The sequence below is a fragment of the Esox lucius genome, chromosome 2 (genome assembly GCF_011004845.1).
Source record: "Esox lucius isolate fEsoLuc1 chromosome 2, fEsoLuc1.pri, whole genome shotgun sequence".
NCBI lineage: Eukaryota > Metazoa > Chordata > Actinopteri > Esociformes > Esocidae > Esox > Esox lucius.
In genome coordinates, this window is record NC_047570.1 from 20,418,093 (window position 1) to 20,437,734 (window position 19,642).

Here is a 19,642-nt window from a genome sequence, read left to right on the forward strand (position 1 = left end):
GATTTCCACTGGTCTTATATCTATGTCTTGTGTGTTTGGGCCCAAGCAAGTGTCTTCTTATTGGCGTCCTTCAGTAGTGGTTTTGTTGCAGTAATTCAATCTTACAGGCCTGATTCACGCTGTCTCTGAACAGCGGAGTAGAATCTGAGGTGTAGTTTAATTACTGATTTCTGAAGCTGGTAACTCTAATGAAGTTATCCTCTACAGCACAGTAAACTCTGGGTCTTTCTTTCCTGTGGTGATTATCTTGAGAGCCAGTTTCATCATCATAATGGTTTTGTGACTGCACTTTAAGAAACATTAAATGTTCTTAAAAGATTTCCGGATTATCTGACCTGCATGTCTTTGTAATGTACTGTCAATTCTCTTGGCTTTTTTGTCCTGGTCTAACCATAATATACATTACTATATTACAGACATAACATTGGTCTTCAACACAACTGATTGGCTCAATCATCTTAAGGAAAGAAATCCCACAAATTAACTTTTAGCAAGAAATACCTGTTAAATTAAATGCATTCCAGGTAAGTACCTCATGAAACTGGTTGGGGGAATGCAAAAATTGTGCAAAGTTGTCGTCAAGGCGAATGGTTGCTATTTTGAAAAATCTAAAATGTGAAATTTATTTTGATCTGTTTATTCTACAATGTGGAAAATAGTAAAGAAAAAGAAATACCATTGAATGAGTCGGTGTATCCAAACCTTTTAAGGGAACTGTATGTATATACCCTACCAAACAAAGTTTTGGGGTTACTTAGAAATGTTTTTGTTAGTCATTGATGCAGTAAGTAATTAAAATAACTATTGTGTCTTTCAATCATTGCTTTCATCAAAGAATCCTCCATTTACAGCAATTACAGCCTTGCAAACCTTTGGCATTCTAATTGTCAATTTGTTGTGCTAATCTGAAGAGAAGAGAACAAGAATAGACTGATGAGTTTCAGAAGAAAGTTCTTTGTTTCTGGACATTTTTAGCCTGCAATCAAACTCACAATTGCTGATGCTCCACGTACTTAACTGGTCTAAAGAAGGACAGTTTTATTATTTCTTTAATCTGCACAACAGTTGCTTCTGTGCTGACATAATTGCAAAACTGTTTTCTAATGAGCAATAAGCATCTTAAATGGATTAATTTGGATTAGCAAACACAATGTGCCATTGGAACATAGGACTGATGGTTGCTGATAATGGGCCTCTGTATACCTATGTAGATATTCCATTAAAAATCTGCTGTTTCCAGCTACAATAGTAATTTACAACTATAACAATGTCTGGACTGTATTTCTGATCAATTTGATGTCATTTTAATGGACAAAAAAATTGCTTTCATATAAAAACAAGGACATTTCTAAGTGACCCCAAACTTGTGAAAAGTAGTGTACATTATATTATATATAGAGTATTATAAGAAAGTGGATGCAATGTTAGCTACCACCTGAAACATCCTCTGCAACCATCTTTGTATACCGAATGGAAACTCAATCTCGGCAAGCCCTTCGATACAACAGAGATGATCTATTATCTTATATCAACATGTAGTTCTGTACAGGAATCTTCCTGTTAGCTAATTGGCAACATCCAGATAGTTACCAATATTCCAAAACAGATACTGGCCAACTTTTGCAATCCATTTGATTGGTTAGAAGTGCCTAGCATAGTGTCACCTTGTTTAAGAGGCTAAGGAGGAAGAAGGACAAGAATGATTGGTCTATGAGACTGCAGACCTGTGTCCAGATCAGAAATTATCACTACATGAGGAGCACAAAGAAAACCAAGTACTTTAAGAACCACAGCACTGTGGAATGTTTGCTGCACAGCTGGTTTTAATTATCTTTGATCACAGTACACTTCAGACAGGCCCGGAGTACATTTTAACACAAAGCACTGTGGCATTCCAAACATAGTTGATCACACAGCAACATGTGCCCTTTTAGCTTGTCCGTAGGTACTGTGTCTGGTTTTATAAGGTAGAAAGTGGCTGTGGAGAACTGAGACATTGAGTGGCTCCAGCTTGTCCAGTGCCACCATGAATGACATCAAACCCTTCCTGATGACCTCCACCCTGGCCTGACACAACAGATTGTTTCCTCATGAGTAACCACAGCAGCAGGCACTCTAGATAGTCACAAGAGGCATCTGGCAGAAGATAACATATTGCATGTGGAAACTTGATCAGTCTAAAGTTGATAAAAATACATTTTTGTAAGGGAGTCTAATGTGTTATTTAGAAAGAGAGATGCTTGGAGACAGACATGTATGAAATGAAAATGGTAGGCCCTTCATTCAGCCAATATTTAACTTGACCTTCCACAAACCCTTAAGTAAAATAAGTAAGCATCACCAATATAACATATATATTTACTACCGTTCAAAAGTTTGGGGTCACTTAGAAATGTCCTTGTTTTCCATGAAAACATACATTAAATTGCAGTAGTTTAAATTTATTTTCATATTAAAACTAATTGATAAGGTTAGAAACAATATTTTTTTATTGAAGTTATAATAATATAATTGTGTCCTTCAAACTTTGCTTTTCAAAGAATCCGCCATTTGTAGCAATTACACCTTTGGCTGTCTAGTTGTCAATTTGTTGAGGTCATCTGAAGAGATTTCACCCCATGTTTCCTCCCAGAATTTGGATTGGCTTGATGGGCACTTTTTACATACCATACGATCAAGCTGCTCCCACAAGAGCTCAATCGAGTTTAGACCCAGTGGCTGCTGGCCACTCCATTATATACAGAATACCAGCTGACTGCTTCTTTCCCTAAATAGTTCCTTCATAGTTTGGAGCTGTGCTTTGGGTCATTGTCCTGTTGTAGGAGGAAATTGTCTCCAATCACGTGCTGTCCACAGGGTATGGTATGGCGTTCTTCTTCTACTCCACTTCCAATTCTTCTTCAAGATCCCTTTTACCTTGTACAAATCTCCCACTTAACCACCACCAAAACACACCCAGACCATCACATTGCCTCCACCATGCACTCCTCCAGCATCTTTTCATTTGCTCTGTGTCTCATGAATATTTTTCTTTGTGATCTGAACACCTCAAATTTAGATTGGTCTGTCCATAATCCATCCATCCCATCCATCTTCTTCCGCTTATCCGGGGCCGGGTCGCGGGGGCAGCAGTCTAAGCAGGGATGCCCAGACCTCCCTCTCCCCAGACACTTCCTCTAGCTCTTCCGGGGGGACACCGAGGCGTTCCCAGGCCAGCCGGGAGACATAGTCCCTCCAGCGTGTCCTAGGTCTTCCCCGGGGTCTCTTCCCGGTGGGACGGGACCGGAACACCTTCCCAGGAAGGCGTTCCGGAGGCATCCGAAACAGATGCCCAAGCCACCTCAGCTGACCCCTCTCGATGTGGAGGAGCAGCGGCTCTACTCTGAGCTCCTCCCGGGTGACCGAGCTTCTCACCCTATCTCTAAGGGATCGCCCAGCCACCCTGCGGAGAAAGCTCATTTCGGCCGCCTGTATCCGGGATCTTGTCCTTTCGGTCATGACCCAAAGCTCATGACCATAGGTGAGAGTAGGAACGTAGATTGACTGGTAAATCTTCACCACGACAGACCGATATATCGACTGCATTACTGCAGAAGCTGCACCGATCCGTCTGTCAATCTCCCGTTCCATCCTTCCCTCACTCGTGAACAAGACCCCTAGATACTTAAACTCCTCCACTTGAGGCAGGCACTCTCCACCAACCTGAAGTGGGCACTTCAGGTTCTGTCCATAATACTTTTTTCCAATCTTCCTCTGTCCCGTGTCTGTGTTCTTTTGCTAATTTCTTTCAATTCAGACTACAGGTTTTCCATTGGATTTCCATTGGAAGTCCGGAGACTGAGACTGATATTGTAAAACTGTGATTTTGTGGTCCTGCAACCATTTCTGTGTTGACGTAGATGTATTACTGGGGTCATTGCAACAGTATCTCCAATATTGCTTGGCAAAGATCAGGCACTGTCATTTGTGCGTTGGGCTCAGTAAGGGATTCTCTTGTGCAGCCCTTCCAAAGAGCTTGTTGACATGGAGCAGGCATCTAACTATCAAAACTGTGATCTTTTTTCCTCACTGTCCATTGTCTTTTTGGCACATTTGCAACTTCTGCAACTTTTTGATTGCTGCCCTGTGCTTAGTGGACATTTCAGGTGTATGTGTGGTTTTTATATCTTATACATGATCTGTGTAGGAAAACTATCATCTGTCTTCTTTCTGCTGAAAGGTCTTTGGTTTTACCCATGCTGATGGATGACAAAGGGAATTTACATGCATGTGTCCTCATATTTATATCCCAAAGGAACAGGAACAAATGAAAAGCATCAGTACAGTTCCTGAAACCTTAACTAAAAAGCATAGAATTACATAACAGTGCCCAGTTTGTTTGGTTTCATGTAGCCAATGCTTTTGAAACCTATATTTTGCAGAAAAAATCATACCACTAAATAAAATTAAAGAAATGAAATTTGGACAAAAAATGGACACTGGTACACTTACTAATTAGAGAAAAGTTCAGTTCTATGAATATCTTATTATAAACTTGCTATCACCAGAGACAGCCCTGGATGGAGAAGAGAATCCAGCAGTTCCAGACCCAGCTGATATAAACACTAAAGCTCCAGCGGAGGCCCCAGCAGATAGCTCGGAGATCCCTGCAGCCAGGAAATGTACATCTGCAGCTGATACTACACCAACAGCACCTCAGACAGGTAGCAAGTACACTCTTTCACTAAAATACCCATTCGTAGCTGTGGATAACAAGGTTATATGCTTGTTATACACAGCTATTGCTACTGGATACACAATTGTGGTGGTGGTGTAGGGTCACAATGAATGACAAAGGATATATTTACCTCATTGAAATCTGAAAAAAATAACTCAGCATCAACTGTTTTTATTTACAGTGGCTTCAGAATGTACAAAGAAACTGAATTTATAAATGATTAACATTTGCCATCAGTCTGTTACCTACATTACCCCATAACGACAATGCAAAAACAAGTTTTTAGAAATGAAAAAAACACGGAAATGAATGTACATAAATATTCAGACACTGCTTTGAAACTCCAAATTGAGCATAAATGCATCCTTTTTCATTGAGAGATCCATAGCACTCAATTAGAGGCCATCTGGCAAATACTATTGATTGGAGATTATTTAGACAGGCACAAAACTGTCTATATATTGTCCCACATGTCACAGTGCATGTCAGATAAAAAATCAAACCACAAGTCAATGGGACCCATGGCAGACCACAGAGATAAAATTGCATAGGCATAGTGATGGGCAACCTAGGTTTTCTGAAACATTTGAAGCTTATGTCGAAAAACAGTTCATTGCTGAATGCTTTTGAACACAGTGCAGAGCATTAACATCTGCTAGTGTGAAATAAATATTGCATGTTTGACGTTTATATAGTTGTCTTTTCTCTGTAATATTGTTAAAGACTGTGGTGCAATGGATAGGTGTCTGGTGTGCTTTCATAATTTGACTTCATTCAGAATGCAGAATTTGCCAACTGTTTTAAAGTGTAAATCCATAGTACTGTTTAGAGTGATAAAGAAAAGAGTCTCATAGCTTACACAAAATGTAAAAATATACTTGAACAACAAGACGCCTTAGTCACACAAGATGCATTTTGAAAAGAAACCAATGCATGGCTGGGAAACCTAGGGACAATCCCCAGAAGTTGCTAGTACAAAAAAAAGGGTTGTGGACCACTAGTTGTTGTTAATCGACATGTGCAAATGAAGATGTTAGCGTTCCAAAAGCAGTCCAGCAAAAATCTACAGAACCTGGATTTAGGGTTAGCTGTATTCACGCTGTAGGTAATGTAACATCTCTACCCATTGGCAGTTTGTTGCTAGCTAGCTTGCTAAAACTAGCTTGTTGCTAACTCAATGTATCAGATGTATTTTATAAAGCCCCTTTTACATCAGCAATTGTAACAAAGCACTTTTACAGATATCCGGCCTGAAACTAAAGAGCAAGCAACAACAAGAATCGGTGGACAGTGCCTAGAACAATTCCTCACCAGGTTTGAAACTTAGAAAGACACAGAGGAGCCAGACTCTGAGTCTTTATGCAAAATTCAGAACATCCAGCTGGACAAAGACCAGGATGATCAGGTGGGCTATGGGCAGAGACAGCAGGAATCATCAGGCAGCAACTAGATCAGAAATACAACCAGATTGACCTTGGATAGGGACAGTTATTAGTAGTCAGGCCAGGTAATCCTGAGGTGTGATATCAATCAATCAATCAAATGTATTTATAAAGCCCTTTTTTACATCAGCAGTTGTCACAAAGTGATTTTTCAAAATACCCAGCCTTAAACGCAAAGGAGCAAACAACAGTAGTGTTGAATTTCAGTGGCTAGGAAAAACTCCCTAAGAAGGCCGAAATTTAGGAAGAAACCTAGAGGGCAACCAGGCTCAGAGGGGTGACCCATCCTCTTCTGGCTGTGCCAGGGGAACATATTAAGAGTACAAATTGTATTGTGTTGTAACTATGTCCAGAGTTTAAACCAAGTCCAGGTCAGAAGCATGACCAGATGGACAAGGACAGGGACAATGCGGGGGAGTGGTGGGTCAGCAGAGTGGCAGCTGAAATCGTCAGGTATCATCTTGAACTGCAACACAACCAGGAGGACTTTGAACAGTGGCATCAACAAGTCTTTCAAGCCTGGTACTCCGGAGGTGTGGGCAAAGACCTCATGTTCTCCTAAGTTTAAAACAGGACAGGATACAGGGAAAATTTAGAAAATGCATTCCTTAGATCTACAAGGACAACTTACCCTACTCACCCGGCACAATAATATAGCAGCATAAGACCTTGGGGCTGAGACAGGAGAGTCCAGTGACACTGTGGCCCTATCTGGGGGAGGCCCCGGGCAGGGCCCAACAGGCAGGAAATCAGTCCACCCATATTGCCAAGCTTAATCCAAAGGGACACCCACCAACTGCTACCACCCTGAATGAGGGAAGAGTATTGCCAGGAGAGTACAGCCCAGTTGCACAATGTGCACAACAGAGAGACAACAACAAGCCAGTGACTTCACCCCGAATGGCATTGGAGGCATCCCAGTGGTGGTGAGAGCCCACCTGGCAAGACAGCAAGGGTGGACAGTATCAAGCCTTTATAGTCACCTTCATGCCCCTGGGCCAGACTATAATTAATCATACACCATGTTAAAGAGATGAGTCTTATGTAGACACTTGAAAGTTTGCACTGAGTTTGCATTTCTAACCTTAATTGGCAAATAATTCCACAGTAGTGGAGCTCTATGAGAGAAGGCCCTGCCTCCGGCTAGTGGTAACTAGAAATTCTATTTACAATTAAAAGGACTGCATCTTGCGATCCAAGATTACGTGTAGGTATGTATGGCTGGTTAATTTCAGCGAGGTAAGTAGGACCAAGTGCATGTATTAAGATGTATAGGTTAACAATAAAACCTTATGCCCTAACCCTAATAGGCAGCCAGTGTAAAGAGGCTGGTACTGGAGTAATGTGGTCAAATGTTTTAGTTCTAGTTAGGATTCTAGCAGCCATGTTCAGCACAAATTTAAGTTTATTTATTGATTTATCAGGGTAACCGGAAAGAAGAGCATTGCAGTAATCTAATCTAGAAGTAACAAAAGTATGGATTCGTTTTTCTGCATCAGTTTTTGATAAGCAACTATTGAGATGTATTTTATATGTTCATCAAAGGAGAGGTCAGGGTCGAAGGTACAGTGGGGAGAACAAGTATTTGATACACTGCCGATTTTGCAGATTTTCCTACTTCCAAAGCATATAGAGGTCTGTCATTTTTATTGTAGATAAACTTCAACTGTGACAGACAGAATCTAAAACAAAAATCCAGAAAATCACATTGTATGATTCTTAAATAATTAATTTGCATTTTATTGCATGCTTTGTAAGTGGGAAAACCTGCAAAATCGGCAGTGTATCAAATACTTGTTCTCCCCACTGTATAGGGGTAGTGATGAGCTCTACAGCAGATTTGCGCAACTCAATCGCTGGCTGAAAACTGAGTTCTGCCCGTCGCAGGAGGCACAGTTTGTAGATAACTTTGGGACTCTCCCAGAAATAGGGCCAAGCCTGATCTGCTGAAGAGCGACAGACTCCATCCTAGCTGGAGTGGTGCTCTTCTTTTATCTAGGAACATTGACAGGAGTCTCACTCCTATAGCCTCACCATGACTGTGACCAAGCTGAGAAGTTAAACCAGGTAGTGATAACAACAGAAATCTTATTAAGATAAAGACCTCTCGACTCCTAAATGTTAGATCCCTTCTTCAAAGGCATTTGCAGTAAATGAATTAATCACTGATCATGAACTAGATGTTATTGACTTGTGTGAAACATGGCTAAAGCCTGATGAATTTACTGGCCTAAATGAGGCCTCGCCAACTGGCTATACTAGTGATCATATCCCCTGTGCATCCTGAAAAGGAGGGGGTGTTGCTAATATTTATATTTAAATGTACTCTTAAATACATTAGTCGTTTTCATTCTTTTTAAGTTTTACTCATGAATGTTAACCATGCTGATAAATAGTTTTACATAGATACATGTTCCTCAATGAGTTTCCAGAATTATTGTATAACCTTGTAGTCATTGCAGATAGTATTCAAATTTTTGCTGATTTCATAACCATAAATGACTCAATGGTTTTTGTCCAACATGTCTTAGGTCCAACGCACTGCCACAATCATACCTTAGATTTAGTCCTGTCACGAGAAATTGATATTGCATCTAGTAATTTCCCCCAAAAATCCTGTATTATCGGATCAGTGTCTTATTACATTTACCATTAAAACTAGAAATCCACTTGCTCCGCAAACAATACGTTTCAAAAGCTGTACTATAAATTCTCGGACTACGAATGGATTTCTCTATATTTTTCCAAGCTGGCTCATTGATGATCCACAAACGATCTAATCAAGGATCTAAACTCAACACTGCGAAATACTTTAGATACGGTTGCACCACTAAAACCAAAAGAAATACGCAACAAGAAACTTGCTCCCTTGGTACACAGACAATACCAGAGCACTCAAGTAAGCCTCCAGAAAATTGGAGCGAAAGTTGCGCTCCACCAAGTTGGAAGTATTCAGACTAGCCTGAATAGACAGAACACTACAATACCGAAAAGCACTCAAATCTGCTCAGTCAGCTTATTTCTACAATCTGATTGAGGTGAAAAAAACAATCCAAAATGTATCTTTGATACAGTTGCAAGGTTAACAAAAAAGCAATGCTCAACAAGTGAAATGCGTCTTCACTTTAGCTGTAATGAATACATTAACTTCTTTGATGAAAAGATCATCACCATTAGAAAACAAATAACTGACTCCTCCTTAAATAGTTATAGTCCCCAAAATCTCAGTTGTCCTGAGAATGTCCTCAACGTCCTTGACTTGGTGTCCATGGGGATGCTTGAATTTTTTGATCCTCTATCACTCGAACACGTTAACTAAATGAGTAATGAGTTCTAAACCCACAAATTGTCAACTAGAGCCTATTCCAACACAATTGCTTAAGGAGCTATTTCCGGTGCTAGGTCAGCCAATGTTGACCATAATAAATTGCTCCCTTTCCTCCAGATGTGTCCAAACCCACTAAAAATAGTGGAAATTATTACTCTAATCTGGTTCCAGACAATTATAGGCCAATATTGAACCTCCCATTACTCTCAGAAATCTTAGAAACATTTGTTTACCAACAACTGAATGCCTTCCTGAAGACAAATTGCATTTATGAAATGATCCAGTCCAGACCCCATCATTGCACTGAGACTGCACTTGTGAAGGTAACAAATTATCTTCTAAAAGTTTTGCATCCGTACTGTTGCTTCTTGATCTTAGTGCTACCTTTGACACTATTGATCACTTCCTTCTCTTAGAGAGACTAGAAACCCATATTGCGCTACGTGGATCGTTCTAGCCTGGTTTAAATCTTATTTATCGGAAAGTTATCAGTTCGTATGTGTGGATGGCATATCCTCGAACAAATCAAATGTATGTTTTGGTGTTCTTTAAGGCTCGGTTTTGGGCATAGGTACTCTTCAACTGTGAGTGACGGAATCTAAAACAAAAATCCAGAAAATCACTGTATGATTTTTAAGTAAATCATTTGCATTTTATTGCATGACATAAGTATTTGAAAAGCAGAACTTAATACTTGGTACAGAAACCTTTGTTTGCAATTACAGAGATCATACATTTCCTGTAGTTCTTGACCAGGTTTACACACATTGCAGCAGGGATTTTGGCCCACTCCTCCATACAAACCTTCTTCAGATCCTTCAGGTTTCGGGGTGTCGCTGGGCAATACGGACTTTCAGCTCCCACCAAAGATTTTCTATTGGGTTCAGGTCTGGAGACTGGCTAGGCCACTCCAGGACCTTGAGATGCTTCTTACGGAGCCACTCCTTAGTTGCCCTGGCTGTGTGTTTCGGGTCATTGTCATGCTGGAAGACCCAGCCACGACCCATCCTCAATACTCTTACTGAAGGAAGGAGGTTGTTGGCCAAGATCTCGCAATATATGGGCCCATCCATCCTCCCCTCAATACGGTGCAGTCGTCCTGTCTCCTTTGCAGAAAAGCATCCCCAAAGAATGATGTTTCCACCTCCATGCTTCATGGTTGGGATGGTGTTCTTGGGGTTGTACTCATCTTTCTTCTTCCTCCAAACACGGCGAGTGGAGTTTAGACCAAAAAGCTCAATTTTCTCATGAGACCACATGACCTTCTCACATAACTTCTCTGGATCATCCAGATAATCATTGGCAAACTTCAGACAGCCTGGACATGCGCTGGCTTGAGAAGGGGGACCTTGCGTGAGCTGCAGGATTTTTATCCATGACGGCGTAATGTATTACTAATGGTTTTCTTTCAGACTGTGGTCCCAGCTCTCTTCAACTATTCGAACATCTGGTTGCGCATGCGCATTTTGTCAAGTGACGCGCATTTTGTCAATGACACGCATTATGTCAATAACAGGACATATTAATACAAAGAGACATAAATAGACTACCTATACAAGTAGTTACGTTTAAACATATTTGACAACGTATTACCTACACAAAAACAAGTAAATCAAATGATGACCAAGACCGCAGACCTCACGCTCGCTCGCTCAAGCACTTTCTCTCTCGCCCTCACGCTCTCTGCGCAATAACGGTTTAAAATGAACAACAATAAACACATTTTGAATCCTGATCAAGAATTATGTGCAAGCAATATAAGGTTGCGACTATTGTCCCAAATATAGCAGGCTTCATTCAGTGATTGAAACAAATATTAACATTAATTGAAGTTTCACAGTTGTAGAGTATCCAGTAGAAGTAGACGAACATCTTTCAAACTAACCTTTGTTGAGCTGAAATGAAGACAGATTCAGCAACTGCATGGCCTATTTCTGGCTTAAAATGTTTTCAGAAACACGTTTCAGTGAACTATTTTTGTAAAATACGAGATCGTATTTTCAACGAGCCGCCATGACACTGTTGGAGTAACGAGTTCAAACAGGTGCAGTTAATACAGGTAATGTGTGGAGAACAGGAGGGCTTCTTAAAGAAAAACTAACAGGTATGTGAGAGCCGGAATTATTACTGATAGGTGATCAAATACTTATGTCATGCAATAAAATTAAAAGTAATTAATAAAAAATCATACAATGTGATTTTCTGGATTTTTGTTTTAGATTCCGTCTCTCACAGTTGAAGTGTACCTATGATAGAAATGACAGACCTCTACATGCTTTGTAAGTAGGAAAACCTGCAAAATCGGCAGTGTATCAAATACTTGTTCTCCCCACTGTAGCTGGGAGGGAGCCAGAGACAATTAATTGATGCCGACACATCTTTCTAGCTGGTTTACATGCAAATGCTATGTACTGCTTTTTAACCTCTGACTGTTTGACTGTTTCATCCTAACGTTGTTGGTGCCAACGTGAATAACAATATCTCTGTACTCTCTATACTTGCCAGTTTTAGACTTTGCCAGAACCAACCCCAGATTTGCAGTTATGTCAGTGGCTCTGCCCCCCGCTAAACAGTGTACGATCGCTGACTGAAGTTTTCAGTTTTTCCTGGCCACCAGTAGAAAATGCTTGCCGATCATTCCCCTCCAAAGACAGCTCGGACCTTGACTCTGACTCCAGGGGGAAAACTTGTTGAAAATCTCTGTCGGTTCTAGCAGCGACACAGGTTTAACTGGTTCAACAGCTTTTCTTCCCAGTGACTAAGAGAAAGTTCTTGCCCGGCTGCAGGAGCTGTGCCACGGGTCTAACAACACCATTGCTTCCAGTTTTTTGGCTTCTACACTAACGTAATCCTTGCCTGACATTTGTGTCTGAAGCCGAGCCTCTATAATTCTGCTATCTATACCTGAATACGATAGTTCTCCTCCGTGTTGAAATGACAACAACTACAATGATAAGGCATAATAATGGTACTTAGCTTCAGGTGTTCAGGGACGAGCAGCTCTGTTTAGTAATTCCAAATAGAGTCCCGATGTAGAAAACTTTGTATGCAACTTTGTACGCTGAACAAGGTGTAGTGCAGTGCTGTATCATGAATACATTAAGAGATATTTTTGAGGATAGGATCAGAAACCAGTTGTATAAGTAGTTTCGTAGGATTGGTTGTGCTTTTTATCCCATTTTCAACCCTATTTAATACAATTATTTCAGTCAGGAGAAGTGATTTGGGAGTCAATGTTGCTCAATTAGACAAAATAAGACTTGGTTAGTACGGTACTGAATATACCTATTATTTGTGCAATAATTAAATGAAAAAATGTGTTTTTCAATTTAAGTTAAGTATCCTGTTATACGCAATTTCATATAATTGTGAAGTGGAAGCATCTGGAAGCAACAACAACAGCTCAGCTACGAAGTGTAAACTCACAGAGCACTGAGCTGCCGAGTAGCATGTATAAATCGCTTATCATCTGTTGCATTACTCACCACAGAGTTCCAAACTGCCTCTGAAAGCAACATCAGCATGAAAAATGTGCGCTGAAAGCTTCACAAAAAGGGTTTCACAAAATGGCCTAGCAGCTGTACCCAAGCCTCACATCCACTTGCACAACGCCAAGCATCGCAAAAATGTGTTCTCTGAAGTGTTGAATCACGCTTCACTATCTGTCAGTCTGATGGATGAATCTGGGTGTGGCGTATGCCAGGAGAACCCTACCTACCGGAATACATAGTACCTACTGTAAAGTTGTGGTCTGGGGCTGTGTTTCAGGGTTTGGGGTAGACCCCTTAGTTCCAGTAAAGGTTAATTTTAATGGTACAAGATACAAAGACATTTAAAAAAATTGTGTGCTTCCAACTTTGTGGCAATAGTTTGGGTAAGGCCCTTTCATGTTCCAGCATGATTGTGCCCCTGTGCACAAAGCGGGTTCCATAAAGACATGGTTTTGACGAGGCTGGTGCAGAGGAACTTGGGTGGCCTGCCAAGAGCCCTGACCTCAACCCCATGCCACATCATTAGGATGAATAGTAACAACGATTGTGAGTCAGGCCTACTCGTCCAATATCTGTGTCTGACCTCACAAATAATCTTTTGGCTGAATGGGCACAAATTCCCACAGAGACACTCCAAAATCTTGTGGAAATCCTTCCCAGAAGAGTGGCGGCGGTTACAGATGAAAAGAGAAGGGGGAAACTCCATATTAATGCCCATGGTTTTGAAATGGGTCATCCAGCAAGCTCATAATGGTGTGAAGGTTGGGTGCCCATATACTTTAAGCCATATAGTGTACATTTTGTGCTTTTGGCTTCTGCTTTATAGCTTTGAACTGGGTCAGAACTTGGTTCCGAACTGGTTTCAGAAGTGGAGGGGGGAGCTTGACAGGTGTGTGGAGGTATAAACCCAGAACTATTTTGCTACATACCGGTCACGACATGCATTTTTACCAAAAAAAATATTCCACTAATTCCCATTCAGTAATTTTGTAAAACAGTATAACATCAATATTTTGTTGCAGATTTTACCAATATCCTAACATAATATTACAAATAAAGATTCTGAAAACATAATATTACAAATAAAGATTCTGATTTTTTTGTTTTTGTTTGTTTTGCAATTTAATAAAAAAAAAGAAAAGTGAATCTATATTATTTTTCTAAAAACAGACAGAAGTTTTATGTTGCATTGAAAAATGTACCTCTGCTCTGCTGACCCTGCTGGGTCTGATTCTGCTAAAATTAGGCATTACATAGAATAACCTCTGTGAAGGCCACAGCCCTCTATTTCACAATACTAAGGAAAATTAAGGAAACATGTAATCATCACAGTATAAGTCAATTAAACTTCAGGGATATCAATCTGTCATTGAGAAGGTTGTCTTCATTTAAGATCATTGAGAAGGTTGTCTTCATTTAACTCAGCAATTTCGTGTACTCAAGTGATCTGACTGAAAAATTTCAGTCAGACTTCCGAACTCACCAAAGTACTGAATGGCTCTGATAAAAGTTTTAAATTATATATGGCTGAATACTGATTTGAATAAAATAACTATTAGATCTTAGTGCAGCATTTGACACTGTAGATCTAGACAGGCTGGAAAATTGGGTAGGACTCTTTAGGACAATCCTTAATCTGTTCAGATCTTATTTAGATGGCCAGAGTTGCTTTCTTACCATTGGCAATCATGAATTTGATAGGGTGGCTATGACATGTGGAGTTCCCCAGGGATCAGTCCTTGGACCGCTTCTGTTCAGTCTCTATATGCTACCTCTGGGCCAAATTCTTCAGAAAAACAATATTAACTGCCATAGCTGTGCAGATGATACTCAAATATATATGGCTCTTGAACCGTATGACAAAAGCTCAATAGACGCACTGTGTCACTGTATAGAACATATAAATACCGGGATGAACCAGAATCTACAATTAAACCAAGATAAAACAGAGATTATTGTGTTTGGCAACAAAAATACTAAAACTGGTATTAGTAAAGAGGTGGATTCTCTAGCTCTTAAAACCGGGGACCAAGTGCATAATCTTGGTGTTCTGATAGATTCAAACCTCATGTTCAATATCAAAGCAGTCACCAAAACAGCATTTATCATCTTAAAGATATAGCCAGAATCAAGGGCTTGGTGTCCCAAAAAGAACAAGAGAAGCTCATCCATGCTTTTATCTCTAGTAGGGTTGACTACTGTAATGGCCTCTTAACTGGACTCCCCAAAAAACTGTAAAACAGCTGCAGCTCATTCAGAATGCTGTTGCTAGAATGTTAAACTCCGGTTCTTATATCGTAGCACTGGTTTCCAGTCAGTTACAGAATAGGTTTTAAAGTGGTGCTTTTAGTCTAGAATGGTGTAGTCCAGAATCACTGAATGGTTTAGGCCCCGAATACATTTCTTATATGTTTGAAGAGTATAAACATAGCAGGGCTATTAAATCCATCAACTCAGGTCAGCTAGTAGAGTCCAGTGTCCATACTAAATCATGTCCAAAGCAAAGTTACGTTTAGCAGTTATGCTGCACACAACTGGAATACACTACCAGAAGATTTTAGACACGCTCCAAACGTAAACATTTTTAAATCTTTTATAGCTTCCTCATGGAATCTTACAGAATCTAACAGTTATGTTTTTTTTTTGTTTTTTTTTCTATTTTCTTATTCAACATTTTATTATTATGATGTTTTATTGTTCTTTATTGTTTATATTCTAGTATTTGTTTTTATTCTATTGTATGTTTCTCTTTTTCTTTGTAAAGCACATTGAATTGCTTCTATGTATGAATTATGCCATATAAATTAATTTATTATAATGATGTTTTATTGTTCTTTATTGTTTATATTCTAGTATTTGTTTTTATTCTATTGTATGTTTCTCGTTTTCATTGTAAAGCACATTGAATTGCTTCTATGTATGAATTGTGCCATATAAATAAATTTTTATATGGCACAATTTTAGAATTTCTTTGTAATTAATTTGTATATGGCATAAAAGATCTAGTGAAGCAATAAAACTGGCCTTCTTTTGACCAGTTGAGTATCTGAATAATCAGCAATTGTGGGTTCGATTACAGGCTCAAAATGGCCAGAAGTAAAGAACCATCTTCTGAAACTCGTCAGTCTATTCTTGTTCTAAGAAATTAATGCTATTCTATGCAAGTAATTGCCAAGAAACGGAAGATCTCATTGTTTTAAACATGGAAACAATATGACTTAAACACTACCCATTTGCTTACAATAGTCACAAATCATGCAATGCTATTGTATCTCCTCAGATAAGTTGTAGATCCTAAGTATGTTTGTCAAGTATACAGACTATACTGCGAAAATGACCGTGAATGAATTATTTAATAATAAAGACTACTGAGAGTGAGAGAAGACATACACAGCAGATTACACCAGACATTCTTTTTATTAAAATGTCACCCTTCTGTCAATTGTGTCTCAAAATAAACACTGAAATTCAAACACCTTAAGAGGAATATTATCAACACTGGCAAAATCAAACCAAGTCATTTGTTTTCAAAAACTATTATTATTAATTTTGTAGTATTTTTATTATGAACTAACTACAACATGCTAATGAAATCCACAAACACAAGCAGCAAACACTGTAATTTGCAAACTCAAAGCCCTCTCAATTTCTCCCCATATACTCTTGCACCTTTTCCAACATTTGATAAAATAAACATAAAATGACTGAAATCCTAAATCACTCAGTTAGTTGATCCCTCTGGTGGGCAGAATAATGATGAAAAAAACTGATGTTTAATGTGTAAACCTCTTAAACTGCAAATCACATGAAAATTTGATATAGTTTACGCATGAGCATGATAGGCCTATGCCATTAAAAGCAAACGGTTGCTTGATCACTAACCTCCATCAGACCAGCTCCCTCAGCCTGCAGCATCTTTCTCTCATTCTTACCTGTTTTAAAAAGTTATTATTATTACTCACATTTACAATAACTCAAGGCTTAATGTTTGATCAATGCATTCAAAAAAAATTCTGTCTGTTAGAACTGGTAGAATATTTATTTCTCACTTGACTGACTTTCGGCCGAGCTGCCGGCACCACCTCTCTTGAAGAACTTTCTTATATCCACAACATAGCTACAGGTTGAGGAATTCAGGGATATAAAAGTGCATTATGATCATCATTAATGTAACAAAGATGGTTTCACATATATGGCTACTGTGATAGGATTGTTTTGTTTGCAGTAATGTCCGTAATGTAATTTCTGGCTCATGTAGCCTACACTGACTGCCAGTGGAGTATCTTACCTCACATAGTTTAGACCTAAAGTTAGCTTACATTGGCTAACTTTTTGCATTGTGGATGCAGCAACATACTGTGTTCACAGACAATGGTTTTCAGTGTTCCTGAGCCCATACAATGATTTCCACTACAGTATCGTGTCTGTTTTGCAGTGTTGTCTGAGGGCCCAAAGATCACAGCCATTCAATATTGGTTTTTGGCCTTGTCCCTTGCGTACAGAAATTCTTCCAGATTCTTTGAATCTTTTAATTATATTATGTACCATAGATAATCTGAATTTTTTGCAATTTTACGTAGCAAAATTGTATTCTTGAATGGTTGCATTATTTGCCCTTGCAGTCTTTCACAGAGTGATGAACCCCTCCCCATCCTCACTTCTGACAGACCCCTCCTCTCTGAATGATATTTTAATATCCAATAATGCTAGTGACCAGTTGCCAATTGACCAAATTAGTTGTGTGATATTTCAGTTTAGTTTAGTCTATTACTTCAGTCTATTACTTCCTCCATCCCAACTTTTTCAAAATTCATAGTGGGCATGTATTTTTCAAGAAACTATAAAATATCTCAGTTTCAACATTTGCTTTGGTGTCTTTGTACTATTTGTTATCAGATTTGCAGATCATTGCATTCTGTTTTTATTTACATTTTATGCAGAGTCGCAACTATTTTGGAAATGGGGTTGTATTTGTTTATCCGAAAACAATACATCATGGGTGCTACTACATATTCACGAAGGAGTGGGTGTCTTTCTAATCTATCGTCGGCTCAATGGCTAGACGACGATAGTGTGAGAAAAGTGTTTGCGCACATATAGAGGAAGCAAAACTTGGCTACTTAGCCAAAATTTTCAACACACAACACTGAGTTTATTGGATTGAGAAGTCTAGAGGAGCAAATTAGCTAAGCTAGCCAGCTATAAGTTATCTGTTTAACTTTTTCTGCACTCCCAACAGCCTTTAGATTCCACAGTCTAACTTTATGTTGTGTTTTGTAGCCAAATCATTTTCATGAGTAACAATGAATTCCGATAATGCATTACATCTTCCCTTGAATTAGTTCACTTTCATCCACTTGCTAACAGTAGACTATGCATAAAATGACTGTTCCACCCCACCACTGCTCTGATTGACAATTGTAAACAAAAACATGTGTCATAAAAACAACTTCGAAACATTCTAAGTCATTATAATTATCTTATTATGCATTATGAGTATTGTTATATGGAATTACGAGTCTTCATGAGTCTATGTTTGTAGCTATGCTTATACTGCATTATTACTGTATTACAGGTCCGGAAATACTGACACAAGTTTTGCTAAATAATGAATTTGGACTTAAAGTGCAGTCTCTCAGCTTTAATTTGAAGGTAGTCACACCCAAATTGGAGGATGGGTTTAGAAATTACACCTCTTTAATATGTAGCCCCCTCTTTTTCAAGGGACCAAAATTGGACAATTAACTCAAAAGCTGTTTCATGGACAGGTGTGGGCAATTAAGCAGGTAAAAGGTCTGGAGTTGATTCCAAGTGTGGCATTTGCATTTGGAAGCTGTTGCTGTGAACGCACAATATATGGTCAAAGGAGCTCTCAATAAAAGTGAAATAGGCCATCCTTAGGCTGCAAAAAAAAATCCATCAGAGCAATAACAGGAACATTAGGATTGGCCAAATCATCAGTTTGGTATATTCTGAAAAATAAAGAATGCACTGGTGAGATATGCAACACAAAAAGGCATGGACATCCACAGAAGACAACAGTAGTGGATGATCGTAGGATCCTTTCCATGGTAAAGAAAACCCCTTAATAATATCCAGCCAAGTGAAGAACACTCTCCGGGCGGTAGGCATATCATTATCCAAGTCTACCATAAAGAGAAGACTTCATGCGAGCAAATACAGAGGGTTCGCCACAAGGTGCAAACCATTCATTAGCCTCAACAATAGAAAGATCAACCTGTACCAGAATGATAGGCTGAAAAAATACAGAGAAGCCTTGGAACGGCTCATGATCCAAAGCATACCCCATCAACTGTAAAACACGGTGGAGGCAGTGTGATAGCATGGCTTCCAATGGCACAGGGTTACTAGTGTTTATTGATGATGTGACAGAAGACAGAAGCCGCCAGATTCTGAAGTGTGTAGGGATATATTGTCTGCTCAGATTCAGCCAACTTCAGCAAAGTTGTTTGAACGGCACTTCACTTTACAGATGGACAATGACCAAAAACATACTGCGAAAGCAACCCAGGAGTTTTGTAAGGCAAAGAAGTGGTATATTCTGCAATGGCCGAGTCAATCACCTGGTCTCTGCTTTTGGTCTGCATTTCACTTGCTGAAGACAAAACTGAAGACAGAAAAACCCACGAATAAACAACAACTG

General features: G+C 39.3%; 1 protein-coding gene across 2 annotated transcripts in view; it reads left to right on the forward strand.

Moving 5' to 3' along the window:
- Positions 1-19,642, forward strand: part of mybpc3 (myosin binding protein C3) — a 94,498-nt gene that overhangs the window by 2,272 nt on the left and 72,584 nt on the right. For both annotated transcript variants that reach the window (XM_010890489.5, XM_020054923.3), the window contains exon 2: positions 4,548-4,703. In XM_010890489.5, the coding sequence (XP_010888791.1) occupies positions 4,548-4,703 (156 nt within the window). The remainder of the gene's footprint in view (positions 1-4,547; positions 4,704-19,642) is intronic.